The following is a 16,521-nucleotide window of genomic DNA, read 5'->3' on the forward strand; positions in this document are numbered from 1 at the left end:
TAGGGAAAGTGAGAGAAAGGGATCGGAGACCTGGAATGGGGTCCGGAGGTGGGGACGGCAGGTTCCTGGGAGCGAATGACTGTCCTGGGAGAGCCTGGGGAGTGGCGGGCCTGCTGTGCTGCATGGCCCCTGAGACACGCAAGGATGGGGGCTGCGTGAGCACTGGTCTTCCGGCGCGCCCAGCACACAGCTGCGAGACCTGAACTGTTGGATCTGAAAGGATAGGCAAGTCAGATAAGTGACACTTGTTGCTACAGAGCCAGCAGCAGAACTTGCCCGGAAGTGGCGGGTGTGGGCCTCAGACGGACTGGCCCGTGCTCCTCGCATTGGCGTGTGTCCTTGTGTCACGCAGTTACTCTGGGGAGGCAGCTCGGTTTGGAGGCAGCACCGAGTTTGCAATCTGAGAAGCCGAGGCTTGAACCTCAGCTCTTACATGGCTTGGAGCAAGCTACTTCCCTGAGTTTTCGAGGTTCATTCTTGTCTCTCAGAGGGAAATGGTAACACTCAACCCAACCCTATGGGGGCAAAGAAGGGGATGCACGTGTACTCAGGGAGGACTCTGGGCTTGAACCAGGAACCTTCCCGTGGGGTCGCCTTGTAGAACAGCATGCTCTACTGCTGCTGGCCCCACTGTTTATTTTTTCTTTTTTATGTCTCTCTGTGTGTACACACACTTGCCAGAGAGAGACAGTGAGAAGGAAAGTGAGAAATCACCTCCCACAGAGGATGGCCATGCCATGGTTCCTTCTCCTCCGTGGTCCTCCTGGGGTTTTGGACTGGCTGCATTATTTTAAAGTCATAAATTAATACAATTATACATTGATCGGGTTCAATTAGGAAAAGTTCCGTTTTTCTCACATTTGTATAATATTTTTGGAACCTCACTACTCATCACTGACTCAGCAGGCGAATCTCTGAGGACTTCGAACTCCTTGTTTTTGTCAGGGTGAGCCATACCTTCTTTCCATAGGACCAATTTATCCTGCTGTAGCTGTTTTATTTCATAATAGGAAATTTATTTAAATTACGTTTTAAAAATTTAAGAGTAGAACTAACAGTTTTTAAAAGATAGTTCTTTATCATGTCCAAAGACTCATGGGAAATAAGTGTTTTTAAATTTTTTTCAAACTATTATTGTTATTCTTTATTTTGACTGATGTAATCCCAGAGAATTTTTTTTTTGACAAATTTTAATACTTTTTTCTGGTTTCAAGGGTGAAAAATATTACCTGGAAATTTATAAGGGTGTATTTTACTAAGAAAATCCCATGTGGCATTTGATTTATTCTTAGATCATTAGTGTGAAGTTAAGTGAGTATGCATCATCATTTCTGGATAATACAGTATGTGTGAGTGGGCCTAAGCTTTTCTAGTTACAGGAGGGCTAAAGGAATGTTAGTGCTTTAGAAAAAAAAGTGGGTCTTCCCTTTCTTTCATTTAATTACTGTAAGCTTTGTTCTTTATGACATGTGAATTTTAAGATAGTTACTTAGTTTGTGCAACCATTCTTGAATAGTTGAAATAGAATTGCAGATTTCCATGCCTGCTGAAAGTAAAGTAAGTGTAAGACATAGTCGAAATTTGTTTTTGTATTTCATGTATAAACTAAGCAGATGTTACTAAAAGAGCACTTTGGTGTATGTTCTGGGGCCCCCCCACCCCATGTCAAGTGCACAGTATTTTAAAATTTCCGAGTCTTACTTATTGTCCTTATTAAACAGGTGTCTCAACGCGTGTACCTACTGCAAAACGAAACACGCCAGAGGAAATCTGGCCAGTTACCCAATTGATGAACTAGTCGATAGAGCCAAACAGTCTTTTCAAGGTAAGAGTTTCCAGAGTTACGTGAACAATTGGTCTTTTTCTTGTATTATATTGGTCTTTATGTAAGGCTTCAGATATCTGCTGCTTGCATGTTCTGAAGACTTCTCAAATATTTTGACCTAACTAATAACGGATGCTACCAGATTTAATTACTCAGGTTGTATTTACATTAATTACGGTAGTTCCTCGCTAACTAATCCATAGTTCGGTTCCCCGCACTGATCTATGATCCAGAAATATTAGATGGAAAATTCCAGAAATAATTCAGAACATTTTAAATAACTTGTATTATTACAGCATCTTGTAATTATTTTATTTTATTCTTAGTTATTGTTGTTCATCTTACTATGCCTGATTTGTGAGTTAAACCATATCATAGGTGTGTTGCATGTGCAGGAAAAAGCACAGTATATCTGGGGGGAGCATCTCTTGCCCCTTATCGGGTTTCTTCAGATTTTGGAATATTTGCATATATATGAGTTACTTTGGGGGGTAGGACCTGAGTGAATGGGAAATGCATTTACGTTTAATAGACACCTTGTACACACAGCCCGAAGGTAATTTGCTGCAGTATTTCTGTATCGCATCATCTTGCCTGCGACCTTTCCCATGAGGTCAGGTGTGGAATTTTCCACTCAGGGTACCATGTTGGTGTTTAGAACATTTTGGGTTTTGGAGCATTTCGGATTTTGGATTAGAGTTTGGTACTAGCTACAGTTTCAGGTATCTGCGGAGATCCTGAACCAATTCCCCCATGGATAAGAGGGGACTACTGTGCTCTTCTTCCACTGCTCTTTCACTTGCTTGTCACTCTGAAGTCATGACACATTGCAGACTTCATCACCCATCTCCAGACTCTATAGAAAAGACAAAAAATAAAAGTAAAATGAAACCCATGAGCCTCTGCTGTCTGTTGAGATTTCTATGCACTGAGCAAAGTACTTAGTTTTCTTTCTATTCTTTGACGGTAGAACTAATGACCGTGTCCAGGAGTCTTGAACGAGAAGGTAATTTTCCTGTCCGCTGATATAGGGGGCCGCCCCTCCTTGTCTGCAGGGCTCTCAGACTCATGATGAGGGGCACAGAGGAGTCCTCCCTGGAATGCTCCTCAGGCGGGTGGCCGGCCACTTCTGACTCACCACATGCTGGGACATGTGACATGCCAGGCACCTCCTAGCATGTAGTCAGGCTTATCTTTTCTGTGGTCACGGTTGTGTTGACACGTAACTGCTTTAACTGTACGCTTCCTCTTTAGTCTTTGTTTATAGCGTGTACATAGAACAGGGGTGTGTTTTAATCAGTTGTTCCGTAACCTGGTGAGTTACTGTTACTGGCTGTGGACCTTTCCTGTCAGCATGGAGCTCGGAGTGCTGCTGTCTGACGACACGCCCCCAATCCAAGGAGAATTGTGTTTTCTGTGCACTTTAAAAAAAAATCTATTTAGACTACCTAAGTTTTTATCAACATGAATTTGGAATGTTCCTCTTAAAAGGAACATTAATTGGTTAATTTATTGCGCCTCCCTACATTTTTCCCTACTTTCATATTATTAGCTCTGTCCCTTCCTCCATGGAACTTCAGCTGGTACCAAAAGAGAAATCAAGGCGACGTGTTGGCTCCAGCTGGAGTTTTCAGAGCCAGGTTCCCGTCCGATGGTGTGAGGAAAAGCCCACACGGTGCTTTTTCCTACAACACAGCCACTTGAAGACTTTTTCAGGAGGGGCAGGAATTTGCACAGAAATGTCATCCGTTTGAAACCATGGATGCAGACAATCTTAGTGTTGATTTTTCCGCATATCTGTCCGATAACGAGGGTATTTTATGCATGTGATTTACCTACCGAACACTGCCGATTAAAAGGCATGTAAATGGTGCTCTCTAACACTTTGCATTTCTAAGGACAAGAGCATATGACTTTTACAAGTCTTCTATTTCATCCTACCTGGAAGTTTATTTGAAAATATAAAACTGGAAGGTTATCATGGAGGAAGGGAAAGGGTTCCCTTCACTCCCTCACACTGTCCTCACCTGTCACTCAGGGTTCCATTTCGATATGGTCGCATCGTGAATTTATGTGGACACACATGTATTAGGTGTGATGAGAAAAGTAAGACAGGAATATAATTTTTATAAACTGATGACAGAAGTTTTCCTTATTTATTTTTCCAGCTTTATTAAAGACATTTCTCATAGGCAGTCATGGTATTTCGGGCAGGACATGGGCAGACAGCCGGTACCAGCACACGACAACTTCTTCAATGACTATCAGAATCAGAAAGCCGCTGGACAGTCCAGCGAGGTCTACACTTGATGCTCTGAACAGACCAAGTTTACAGCGAGGGTTGACATTTCGCTTCCAGCATGTGGTTTAACCACTTTTCACGAGGGGACCCTGACTCTCAATAAACAGAAATGGCAGCATTATCAACCTGAAGATCCAATGATATAGAAAAGGAAGTGCCGCTCTTTTGAAGGAGGCCTTCTTAATGTCGCTGGAAAGTCCAGGCTGCCTGGCATACCGGCAGCTAGTGTCTGTGGTCAGATCCCAACAGCTCTCGGTTTAAGGGAGTTAAGTCTGGGCTGAAGGCAGGGACAGAGGGCATAACCACAGATGCTAAGTGTTCTGCACCACCAGGCACCTGTGCCAAGGCGGCTGTGTGTGTCGGCATCAGGGAATCCCTCCTCTGGGGAGCCAGGAGGACGCCTCTCAAAGCTAGAGGGGAAAGATGCTGTCTAAATCAGTCCAGCGTTGGGAACATTCTGTGAGTGACAGATGCCCTTTCCCCAAAAACAGCAGTGAAGGGTTCTGTGTGCTCACAACATAGCTTAAAAAAGAGGTAAAGCAAAATTCTGTATTTCTATAAAACTCGATGCAAATAGGATTTCACGCCATACGGTCACAGATGCACACACGTCACGGGCACCTCTAGCACCTTCGGCTCTCTGTGCTGGTGTGTCGTGGCGTCTCCTTTCTCTGCAGGGTTACTCCCATCCTGGCCAACGTCAGCTTTTCCCACCTTCCCTGTGGGCACCCGCTCTCCCTTCTTTTCAAGGCCTCCTTAGGCGTGGGCTCCGGCTTAGGAGGAGCAGGCTTGGCCGACAACCTTGCAGATCTTCTCCGCGGCTCGTCCTCCCTGGACTCATCTCCTCTAGCCTTCCCTTCGGCCTTTCTCTCGGGCATGGTGCTGACGACGGGGGGGCGGAGGTGCTGGACATCATCCGTAGGTAGTACCCCTCCTCTTTCTGTCCAGCCGTGGACTGTTTGCAGCAGAAGGCTCTCTGGCTGTCCGCAGAGCTGATGCTGTCTTCCAGTTTAGTCTGGGGCACGCATTTGGTCCATGCGGTTCTGTTGCTAAGGGACCGTGGTCACGGCCTGCGAGGATTCCCTGCACCTTCGGGAGCAGCTGAAGTCGGGAAGTATTTGGTACTTGTGGCTCGAGGCGGAGTCCAGGTTTGAAACACCGCCCTGTTGTCCCGACCACGTGATCTGAACTAGGAGTCTGGCCCGTCCCCGCCGTCACGGTAGCGCTCGGTGGTGCTTGTATGAGAATTTGCAGTGACGAGAGTGACAGGCTGTGCTGATGTCATGGGGAGGACGAGTTCCTGAAACTGAAGGGACGCAGGAGGAACTGAAGACGGGCAGTCTCATTCGGGCTCAGAGCACTGGAGCACCTGTTGCAGAGACAATAATGATAGAATCAAGGAATAGATTTTCTTTTCACTTGTAAAATATGCTTTATGAACATTTTCTCTGTAGATGGAAGCTCTGGCGTGAAGGTTACTTTTTATTTTCTAACTCTAAAATCAAGTTCTGCTAAATAGCACCTCGAGATCCCCATCTCCACAGGGAAGATGGACCCACATTCATAGATGTTCAGTTAGTAACATCATCTTTTGTTCTGCAGAAGACATTGGGATTTTAACGATTTTCCTAAATTTATACTTTAAAATTGCAACTAGTAATTATAACGTTAATTACAGCAGAAGAAATAACCCATCTTCTCACATCTATGACTTCAGTATATTTATTTCTTGAACAATTCTTGGTCCAGAAGCCCTAGAACTCTGCATTGTACCGCGATTAGGCTGCCTGTCCTAAAACGGATAGCCACGTGTCTGTGAGCCGTTACTCGAAAATGAACACTCTATATATGCTGCTGGTAAATTTCAGTACTTTGTTTAAAACGACTTTGTCACTGAAAGCTCATTTTCCATCCTTTTTTTTCTTTCTTTCTTTCTTTTTGAGAGGTTTTTGCTCTAGGTTGCTTGTGCTTGACAGAGAGACAGAGACAGAAAGTGAGAAATCAACCCCCAGGGGGAACAACTACACTTCAGTCCCTTCTCCTCTTGGGACTTTGGGCACACACACATATGCACCTGGCATAAATTTTAAGCCGCCGAGTCCAGGACTTGAACTGTGGTCGACTACATGGGAATCCAGCAACATAGCCATTATACCATCTGCTGGTCCCTATTTTTCCATCCTTAACACAACATATTTTTTCCTAATTTTTAAAATGACTAACATGTCTGAAATACAAAGTGATTTTCTTTTTCTTTCTTTCTTTTTTTTAATTTGGTATATGATAAAGGCACTTGCCAGCGAGAGACAAAGAGACGAAGAGAGGGAAAGCGAGAAATCACCCCCTTCAGGAGATGGCTGCAAACCCTTCTCCTCTATTCTTTTGGGTTTTGGGGCACACGCACACACATGCGCCTGGTGTGTTTTTCAAGCTGCCAGGTCTGGGACTCGAATTGCACAGCCAGCCATGTGGGATCCGGCACCTTAACCTCCACGCCATGGGCTGGTTCCAGAATGAGGTTCAAAACCTGAGAATCAGTTGTCGAATGGGGAGTGGAACCATGTTGCCGGTCGTGTGCCAGAACGGGCAGTGAGAGCGCACACTTTTCCAGAAGAGCCCATTTACGAAATATTTTCTAATCATGAAAATTTACTTCTCGTGACTCTAACCAGTGAGACTAAGGGCTAACCCCAAAGCAAGGAGGCTTGCAGAAGAGATTCTAAAATACTCATGAAAGCACTCTGAGTAGAAAATGGCCTCCGAAGTACTAAAAATATGCTAACTGTATTTTCGGCTGCCAGAGAAAGCGAGCTTTTTTGGTTTTTGTTTGTTTGTTTGGTTTTTAAGTGAAAGAGAGGGAGCAGAAGGGTTCTGAGAGTGTCTTCCCAGCAGTGTCGTTCTCCAGCCTCCTAGCTAGCTCAGATCACTGGTGCTGAATGGATAGCATTACCCTCAGTCACGCCAGCCTGTGTAGGTGGGGCTGGGAACCGAACCCAGGTCCCCACTGCAGAGTGGCACCCTTCCACCCGCACGTCACGGCTGGGCCCACAGTGCAAGTTACTTATATTTTAAATAGAATTTTTAGTTTCTTTTGTGCATAAAGTGTGCATGTATTGAGTTGGTCTCCTCACTGGTTTTTTCTTTCTTTTTCTCTCACTTAACCTCGTCCCCTCGATGTTCTCATGGACGGGTTTTACCTTCTTGTGCTTTCAGGACTGTGGACAGTTCTGGGTACAACCCAAGATTCACCAGGTAACCCCGTTCCCACAGACCACGGGGGAACCTACCTCCTCCCCTCCTCGCCTCCATTGACATCAGGTTGTAAAAATTCTTAGGTTCAACCGTATTCAGGGGCCTTGGGTTGTTGGATCTGACACGGTTACATTTTAGATATCTGGAGAAACATGCTGGAAAGTGACCAGGACTTTGTTGAGGCCAGAATGAATTTACAAGTGAGTGTTTTCTAGGATATCTGTATTGATCTTTCTCTAGCAGCTAATCAATCAGCTTCAGGTGTGTAAGTGACGGAGCACGCTTTCTACGCTGCTGGGTGAGCGGCGTGGAAACGGCACCTTTCGCTGCTGTCTCTGGGGTCAAAACGTACGGGTGATGGATGAGTTGTTTTACAGCCCGCGCTGTTCTCCATCTCGTCTGCGTGCCGCTGCTTTTCCCTCCCTCATAAATCTGAAAAGCCTGTGCAGAGTAAGTGGCATAAACTGGTTACAGAAAGGTAAAATAAATTAAGATGAAATAGTTACAACAGGAAGAAAATTTCTTGGTGCCTGGTGATTTCAATATTCATGTTGGAGTTTAAAAAATGAATCCTGCTGCATCTCAAGACCTGCACAGATACCGTCCGCTGTGGGTGCTCTTCACGCTCACGTGTGCCTGGAAGACGTTGATGCTGCCCTTTTAGGCAGGAAAGGATACGGGCAGTGTTTGATTTTCTATTGTAGGATCTTTGTATTGTTCCTCTTGTACAGTTCACATCGAGCCGTGTTGGACGGATTGTCTTTAGGGATGGTTAGTGTATGCTGATTTTGACCCAAGTGCAGGAAGGGGGCAGCAATTACGTTCTATTAATTTTTATGGCAGTTAAATTAAGTGTCTCTTTAATTTCTTTTATCTTCTCATTTGTGCTGTGTTCACACTTATTTGAGACATTTATTTCTTCTATAGGATCAATCTTGTTCATTTTCATATTTGTTATACATCGTCAACTTCCGAAAGGATTTTAGGCAGTTTCTGGTGAACGCGTGTATGTAACAGCCCGTGACAGTAAAAGCTGTGTGAAAAGCTGCATTGTGCTTGGGAGGAGGGAAGGTAATGCCTGGCCAATCCTGGCCTTCCTGAAGAATAGGGAAGTGGGTGATATGTGTAGATTCATGTGAGGTGCTAGAGGAAACGTAGTTTACTGTGAGAAATCTACATTTCTAAGCTCCACATGCTAAGGAGAATTATTTCCACACAACCTTCCCTAAGAGACATTGAATAATATAAGACACACACTTTCAATGGTCGTAGATAGGAGTTGCAAATCCAAAAATATATTAAAATGTAACCTTTCAAAGAAAATTCTTATGTGGAGCCTAATAAATGTAATGTACATAATATTACACTTAATTTGATATTCAGGTATAATGCCCAAATGGCTATTTCTTGGGCATTTCATCTAAATAAGCTAAGATTAATCATTTTGATTTCGGGGAATGTTAGTTAAGGTCACCCCTAGCAAAAGCAGGGGCTAGCTTTACCTGGCTTTTGTCTCTTCGGGTCTCTGGGTCTCTGTCAGTGGTGTTCATACTTTGCATAGCCACCAAGGAATCTTTCCTTCAAGCTGTATTTGTTTCTCTCTCTCTTTTTTTTTTTTGGAGAGGTTTTTGCTATAGGGCACGTACGCTCGCCAGACAGACAGAGACAGAGAGACAGGGAGACAGAAAGTGAGAAATCAGCCCCCAAGGGGGATGGTCACGCCGCAATCCCTTCTCCTCTGGGGATCTTGGGCACGCACGCACACGCACCCAGTGTGAGTTTAAGCCACAGGGTCCGGGACTCGAACCGCGGTCGACTACGTGGGAGTCCAGCGATATAGCCATTATGCTAACTGCTGGTCCCTCTTCAAGCTGTATTTGACAGGGAGAGCTGAACTGTGGGTGGGTATGTAGAAGTGGGTTTTCCGCCGAACCTTCTGGTCCAGTTGGAGTCCACTGGGATAGGTGAGTGTTTCTCTGGTCTATGCCTTAACATAGGAACCGGGGGTAGGGTGTGGGTGTTTTATTACAGGGCCAGATAGCAAATACTCAGGCCCCTATAGGGCACGTACGCTCGCCAGACAGACAGAGACAGAGAGACAGGGAGACAGAAAGTGAGAAATCAGCCCCCAAGGGGGATGGTCACGCCGCAATCCCTTCTCCTCCCTTCTCCTCTGGGGATCTTGGGCACGCACGCACACGCACCCAGTGTGAGTTTAAGCCACAGGGTCCGGGACTCGAACCGCGGTCGACTACGTGGGAGTCCAGCGATATAGCCATTATGCTAACTGCTGGTCCCTCTTCAAGCTGTATTTGACAGGGAGAGCTGAACTGTGGGTGGGTATGTAGAAGTGGGTTTTCCGCCGAACCTTCTGGTCCAGTTGGAGTCCACTGGGATAGGTGAGTGTTTCTCTGGTCTATGCCTTAACATAGGAACCGGGGGTAGGGTGTGGGTGTTTTATTACAGGGCCAGATAGCAAATACTCAGGCCCTAAGACCCAGGAGGTCTAATTGGAGTATTTGTTCTGCCCTGGCAGCAGAAGAGCAGTCACAGACAACAGTGAAAAGAACGGGCCTGACTGTGCCTCCATGCACCATACGAGTCTCTGATACAAGGGTTCTAAGGCCACCCTAAACAAGTTAAATGCTGTTCCCGACGGCAGAACTTCCTGTTGTCTCTCATATGCTGTTTACATTATAAATCCACAGGAGAAGGGTAGGGCCTTTAGGAGCCAACGTGGGTCTAGAATAGATCCTGGCCTTGCCCCGTCTGGCTGTGTGGGAGTCATTCGGCAAGCTTGTAACACCAAAACCAAACCGATGCCTGTGTCCTGCCGCCGAGCCTTTTGTCACAACCTCTGCACATGGAGTCCTCTGTTGGCCAAATTGCGGGTGATTCTGACGTATTAGCCAGAGTGGGGAGACAGACTGAGGACCACTACTCTAGATCACTGTGTGGCAGAAGCTGTCAAGTGAACCACCCTCTCCACTTTGCCGTGAGGACGATTCTAGGGGAACTGGCTGATCAATAAAGACTGGCTGAGCTTGGGAAGTAGGTGGGCAGCACAGTGTCACCTTGCCGACCCCGACCTAAACAGACCCTCGTTTTTGTCACCAGCCAAGGCACCACAAAAGAGCCAGCTGGTGTTGACGGAATTCTTACCGTGCTACATGTGACAGAGCTGGGAAGACGAAGCCCGCATGATCCTTGTCTTCACGGAGCTCTTCCTAGTTGAGAACACAAGAGAGTAGGCAGGTTAGACTAATGAAAATTAAACTATACAGCCAGGAAGCAAGTTTTCGGGTGACAGAAATTGTTGAGCCGTCTACGGTCAAGTCGGCTTCTCTGGATTTTGAAACCATCCATTGTCTGTCCAGGGCCATGGTGGTCCTCCACCTCCCTCATCAGCCCATTCTTTTCTAACCAGCCATGCCTGCCCCTCGGAATCCTGCTTGGCATGCTGTCGGTGGCCACTGCCACTGGCTTATGCTTCGTGTTCACGGTGACATGTACTTGTCATTCTGAATCTTTAGGGTTACGTAATGCTAGAAGCCTACAAGAGAAAGAAACTGACTGGTGGCTCCTGAACTAAAGTGGCTTTTGGAACTATGCAGTTATTATTTCTCCATTCATTGAACAAGTATTTAGCAATTCGTGTTTCTGCTCGTGGGCACATGCTTTAGGAAAGCTGTGATAACAATGTAATAATACAGTCTCTTTGATTACTTCTTCCAGTAAGGTGGAGAAGATAGCACACCAGCTTGTTAGTAATTGAGTATGTAGCTTATCCTTGCTGTAGGAAGCAAGGCCATGGCCCCAAGGCTGTTTTTAGGTTCTTACCACAGGGTGTATGCACTTGCCAGAGAGAGACAAAACTAGAGAAAGTGAACATGAGAACCACCCCTCAGGAGGGGCGCACATGACACACAGTCCCTTCTCTTCCATTCTCCTCCTGGGATTTTGGGCATGCACTCACACACACAGCATGATTTTTAAGCCTCCAGGTCTGGGATGTGAATTGTCATCAGCCACCACTATGCCATCTACTGGTACCCCCAGGCTTTTTACAGAGTGACATTTGTTTGTAATTCTTAGAGTTGTCATAATTTAGGGATATATAGTCCAAAGTGTAAAAAGTCTATAGCTTTTGGATAGACCTTTTTGTGAGTCATTGCTGTGAAAACGATCACTGTTGTTGGGGTTCTTATCTTGCTACTCTGTCGTAGTAGACTAACAGCTGAGGTATGAAAGGATATGAAGTATTCAATGAGAATAGGAAATCTGAGACTTGATGGGGGATTGGAGCGCAGGAAAAGTAGGCCATAATCACATGACTTCTGAAATCAAACTGACGTGTCTACTCTGAGCTTCTTGAAAGTCTGTTGTCGTGAAGGCCAAAAGTAGAAAAAAGCCATTTGGCCTTAAATTGGGAAGAGTTTTCAGTAGGAGTTTATACAGGCAGTACTGAGGGCTGTAGCAATCTCAACGGCATCCCTTTAATGCTGGAACTTGTATGCAGTGTTTCTGAAAGTCATGTATTTTGGTACTCCTTGCTAGGAGTTGTAGACGTGCCTTGAAGAGCGTAATACCGTGAAGGGATTTCTTAGGACACGACGACACCTAGAGTATTTGCAGCTCACTGGTGATCTGGCCCTCTTCTGTGGACACTGGGTGCCATAAAGGAACCCTCCGAGAGAGCCTGCTGGCTTCCGACCTGCACACCACGTTGTCTCGTTAGATGATGCATCTGGGTGCAAGAAGGAACTATCAGAATATTTACTTTTGTCATCCTTCCCATTTTCCTCTGCATATGCTTTATAGTGTCTATATTAGTATAATACATGGATTATTAAAACATATGTGCTTACGGGAGTACATTTTAAAAAATGTTTCACTGACTCAAGAAAGAGATACTTCAACATGTGGAGACCACCCATTTAGATGAACAAATAGTGTGAGCATTTTCCGCTAAAACCATGCTTCCGGCCGGGCACTGGGTTCGAATAGGGCGACAGAGGTCTGTGTTTGTCAAGCTCCTGAGTGCCTGCATGTGGTTTTGACCGAGTGGAAAACCCACCTGCTTTTGAGATCAAATAAGCACATCAGGAAGTTTATGCCTGTGCTTTGGAAGTTCACATGCTGGAAATGTAGCCCTTGGTGCAGCCGTGTTGAGAGGTGGACACTTCCAGGGCTTCTGAGGCCCTCATGTCTGTCCTGGCGGGAGTGAGGTACTGGTGAAGGATTGAGTCCGGCCCCCTATCTCTTGCTCCCTCTGTCTTGCCCACGTGACCAATGTCCTCTGCCTTGTTATGATGCAGCAAGACAGCTCCTCTGATGTGACCCCTCGATTTTGGATTTGCTAGCCTCGAACCCTGAGCTCAGTATGTTCTGTTCACTATACCCAGTCAGAGGTAACTTATATCTCCGTGCACCCATTCCAGCTGCACAGAAGGGACTAGGGAAGTGCCCTTTGCAGGGGAACTGCCGAACTCAAAGAAAGCCATGGGTCCGTAGACGCATCTCAGCTCAGAAGTAGGCAAGAGCATGGGAACACACATTTCCCTTCTCCTTCCACTTGTGTTCTGGGACATTAGAAGCCTGAGCCGAAACGGGACGGGAGTCAGGCACAGTGGCAGTGCGTGTATGGATTCAGTAAGGACTCCATAAATGTTGAAGGAAAGGCTGATCTATTTATAGAATGGCTTGCACCTGATAAAATTCCGTGTGTGCTCGGAATTTATCCTGAAACTCGAGTATGAAAAGGCCACATTTCTGAAGTGGGCAAGAGGTACTGCTTAGTTTCAGCTGCTCGCTCTGCACAGTGCAACACTGTCTTAGGACACAGCCTTGGTTTAACAACACCGGATACTCAGTGCTGAAGGTTTCCAAGGTTTCCAGTGGGGAAATCATTTAGTTTGGGAAAGCATGTCCTGTTATTTAATGGGTAACTATTATCTTACTAAAACGGGATGTTCACTTAGGTGTACGCTTACAGTTACAATTAAATATATATTCTGTTTTTTTTTTTCTCCCCCCCTTTTCTAAACAAAATTCTCCAAATGATGTTTGGTGACCAGGGACAAAAGTTAACCAAGTGTTTGCTTTCAAGGTTTGAACTGAGGCTGATCTGTCTCTGGGATGGTTCTGGTGAACTTGAAAGGCTGCAAGTTAGTTTTGGAAGGTTGCTTAGCGGAATGTTAATAGCCTGGGAAGATGTGAAAGTGAGACTGCTACCTGGGGGTTCAGAAACCTGACCTTTGCAAGATGTTTTCTGGGCAGAAGCACAAGGGTGTGGTGCCAGCCGTTTTATCCATTCTGCAGAGCCTGCAGTTCCCCAGCACTGGCTGTCAGTTCATTCCAGCTGAAAAATGATGAACTCTCTCGTCCTGCTTGTGTGGATATTAAATTGCAGTAAACATACTTGCACCGTGTCAGGTACGGTGAGCGCAATTTTCTGCATGGAAAAAAATGTTTGTTAGCGGGACCTTGGCTGTTCTGCAGAGGTTATAAATTTCTGTATTTCTTATTTGTTGCCCTCAGTTCCGTTTTTTATTTCTCCTGGTGAGTTCCCACATGTTGCTTATTATTTGTAACATAAGGAAGAAAAATTCGATTTGGATTGCTGACTTTTAAGAAATAGGCCCTTTAGTTCACAGTCTCTTGTGGTGTCAATGGGAGTGAAAACTGGGGGTAAGGGGATTCAACCAGTGACGATGTAATTGGGTAAGAAAGATCAAGTTCTGATGAAAGAATGGCTTGACTAAATAAGAGAAAGAATGGATAAGCAGACAATCAGACACTGCACACAGGTTTTTGACTTACTGCATTTTAGTTAAGGAGGTGACTGGCAGGAGGTAATGAGGATGTGTAAACATGGGTTTTAAACTTCACTGTCTCTGAGAATAACTCCCGGACCCTCGGGATATGTGTTCGACATGCAAATGAACAATAAGATATTAGGTCTTTGGGAAGTCACGACGTCTCTTTCTCTGTTTTTCTATGCAAAAATGTGTCACGACTTTCCAGACGACCCAGTATTTTGTATGCTGCGTAATATTTATTGTATCCTGCCACCAATAAACACACTATAGAAGCTTTTCATGTCGCTGGTTTTATTTCCCCTTTACTCCCACCCTTTTCTCATCTGTGACGACTTTCTGATGAATAGACACGTGATTCTCCGTGTAATTCAAACCCTGCGCTGTCTGATGGGCCCTTAAATCAGCACCGTTGTCTGGGAAGTGGGTGCTGAATGGTCTCTGTGCTTCCATATCCAGCTTCCCATTTCGTTTCACGTGTGCCTCGTGCATTGGAGCTGCCGGTGTTTTCGAGCTGTTTTACTGAGGCGCAGGGAGGTTCCACTTGGAGTCTGAGGCCTCGAAAGTAGAGGTTTCCTGGGTGAGGGGCCCGTGCTCTCTGCGCCATCCAGGCTGCCCCAGGGACCCCCGGTACTTGCATGCTTGGTATTGCATACGCACTGGTCGCTGTGGAGAGGCTTAGTTTCTTAGGGTACCTGGAGCCATCCTCAGTTGGGGTTCCTAGTGGAGCTGCACTCATACTGCTCCTGAATGGCGGGCCTGATGCATGTGCCGGGTCCTCACTTCCATCGTCCCAAGCTGTCTCAAAAGATTAGGTAGCTGCGCACAAGAGCAGAGTGCCAAGCTACAGATCCGAGCCAGAATTCCAGTGTGTAGGGACCTTAATGCCCTAAGAGAAAAGTGTTCTGAGGTGCGTGTTGGTAAGTGAGAGTACGTGTGAGTACGCTCACTAAGTGTTCATTAAGGTCCACTTAAAATGAGCTCGGCTGGAATTGTAAATATACCTGTCTCCAGGTTTGGAGATCGAAAATGTTTAAAATAGAAGAGAACTCTGTCTTTCACGTTTTGGAAGTGGACATAAAGTGGATACAGTGAACAATGTAGAAAGATTAGTTCTGCTTCATGGACCTTTTAACTAGAGTTTGGAATTCATGAAGGTACTCGGTTTCCAGTGCGCCCATTAGAATAGCCCGATGGTCTACACTGTGCTCTCCTGCCACAGACTTGCCCTAAATGAACTGCGAATTTTAATTTGCAATGTATTTGCAAACCAGGTTCTATATGAAATGGATTTATAGCTTGAAAACCAGCGACTTCAGAAATGCTGCATAAATCCCGTTTATTTTCCATTGCTATTGGTCTGTTTTTAATTTTAGCCAATTGTATATGTGACCCACTCTTGTTTGGCTTTACTCTTTGAGAACCAGTGCTCCAAGGAAAGGAAAAATAAACCCACGTTTGTTCTAGTTTATTTGCAAACCAGGTCAGACTCCCTTGATTAGCTCCCACTTGGAGGATAATTTGAACCTTGACAGATTGAACCCAAGCAGCAGGGTTTCTCTAGCCCGGCCAACAGATAGAAAAAATAAAAGGTAATTTCAGTTCACAAACCATACAACTGGAGTGAATAAATGCGCAACTGTTAATGAATAGCTATTTCAAATATTTACAAAAGGTCCAAGCAAAAAGGAAAGATTAGCATCTTAGGCAGCTGTTCTAAGAGAATCTATTAAAAATAAACATGATAGATGATGCTCAAAGGCTCGTGTATCTGTCAGATACCAAATACACTCAAAGGAAGGACCATGTCGGGGAAAACTATGAAGACCCTTTTGGGCAGAAGGGCTATCTTCTCTGTGTTTTATATCATAACTTTTTTCTTCTTATTTTCTAAATGTTTCTCCCCCAGTGTTATAGCTACTACTTTATAGACTGCGGTGGTGGCATCCCTGGAGTCGTGTCTGCTGTGATTAAATCGGCTAGGAATTTTAAAATTCACCCCTGTGTTGTTGAGGTGGAGATGTACTCTGTTTGCTATCTTATGGGAGTGCCGATTAGAGAGTGGGTTGTGTGACAGTTAACACCCTTCAGCATCATGGCAGTTCTGCTAGGGGATGCTTCAGTAAATGCAAATAATCACTGAAGCAGTGAGCGGTTGGTTCCCAGCACTCATTTTCTCTGGTTAATATTGCCTCAGTGTACTTGGCTGTGTATCTGTGGACTTACCCTGATCTCTTCTTATAAAACAAACAAACATTTTACCTTTAGCTGAAATGGAAACATAGTGGGCGTGGCTTGTATAGTGACTTGCAGAGTGGAGCCTC

At 45.3% G+C, this 16,521-nt stretch overlaps 1 protein-coding gene across 4 annotated transcripts in view; it reads left to right on the plus strand.

Annotated features, from left to right (window-relative positions):
* Nucleotides 1–16,521, plus strand: part of CDKAL1 (CDKAL1 threonylcarbamoyladenosine tRNA methylthiotransferase) — a 492,813-nt gene that overhangs the window by 218,441 nt on the left and 257,851 nt on the right. For all 4 annotated transcript variants that reach the window (XM_006145110.2, XM_027770551.1, XM_027770552.1 and 1 more), the window contains one exon: nt 1,722–1,825. In XM_006145110.2, the coding sequence (XP_006145172.1) occupies nt 1,722–1,825 (104 nt within the window). The remainder of the gene's footprint in view (nt 1–1,721; nt 1,826–16,521) is intronic.

The sequence above is a fragment of the Tupaia chinensis genome, unplaced genomic scaffold (genome assembly GCF_000334495.1).
Source record: "Tupaia chinensis unplaced genomic scaffold, TupChi_1.0 Scaffold000141_1, whole genome shotgun sequence".
Classification (NCBI taxonomy): Eukaryota; Metazoa; Chordata; class Mammalia; order Scandentia; family Tupaiidae; genus Tupaia; species Tupaia belangeri.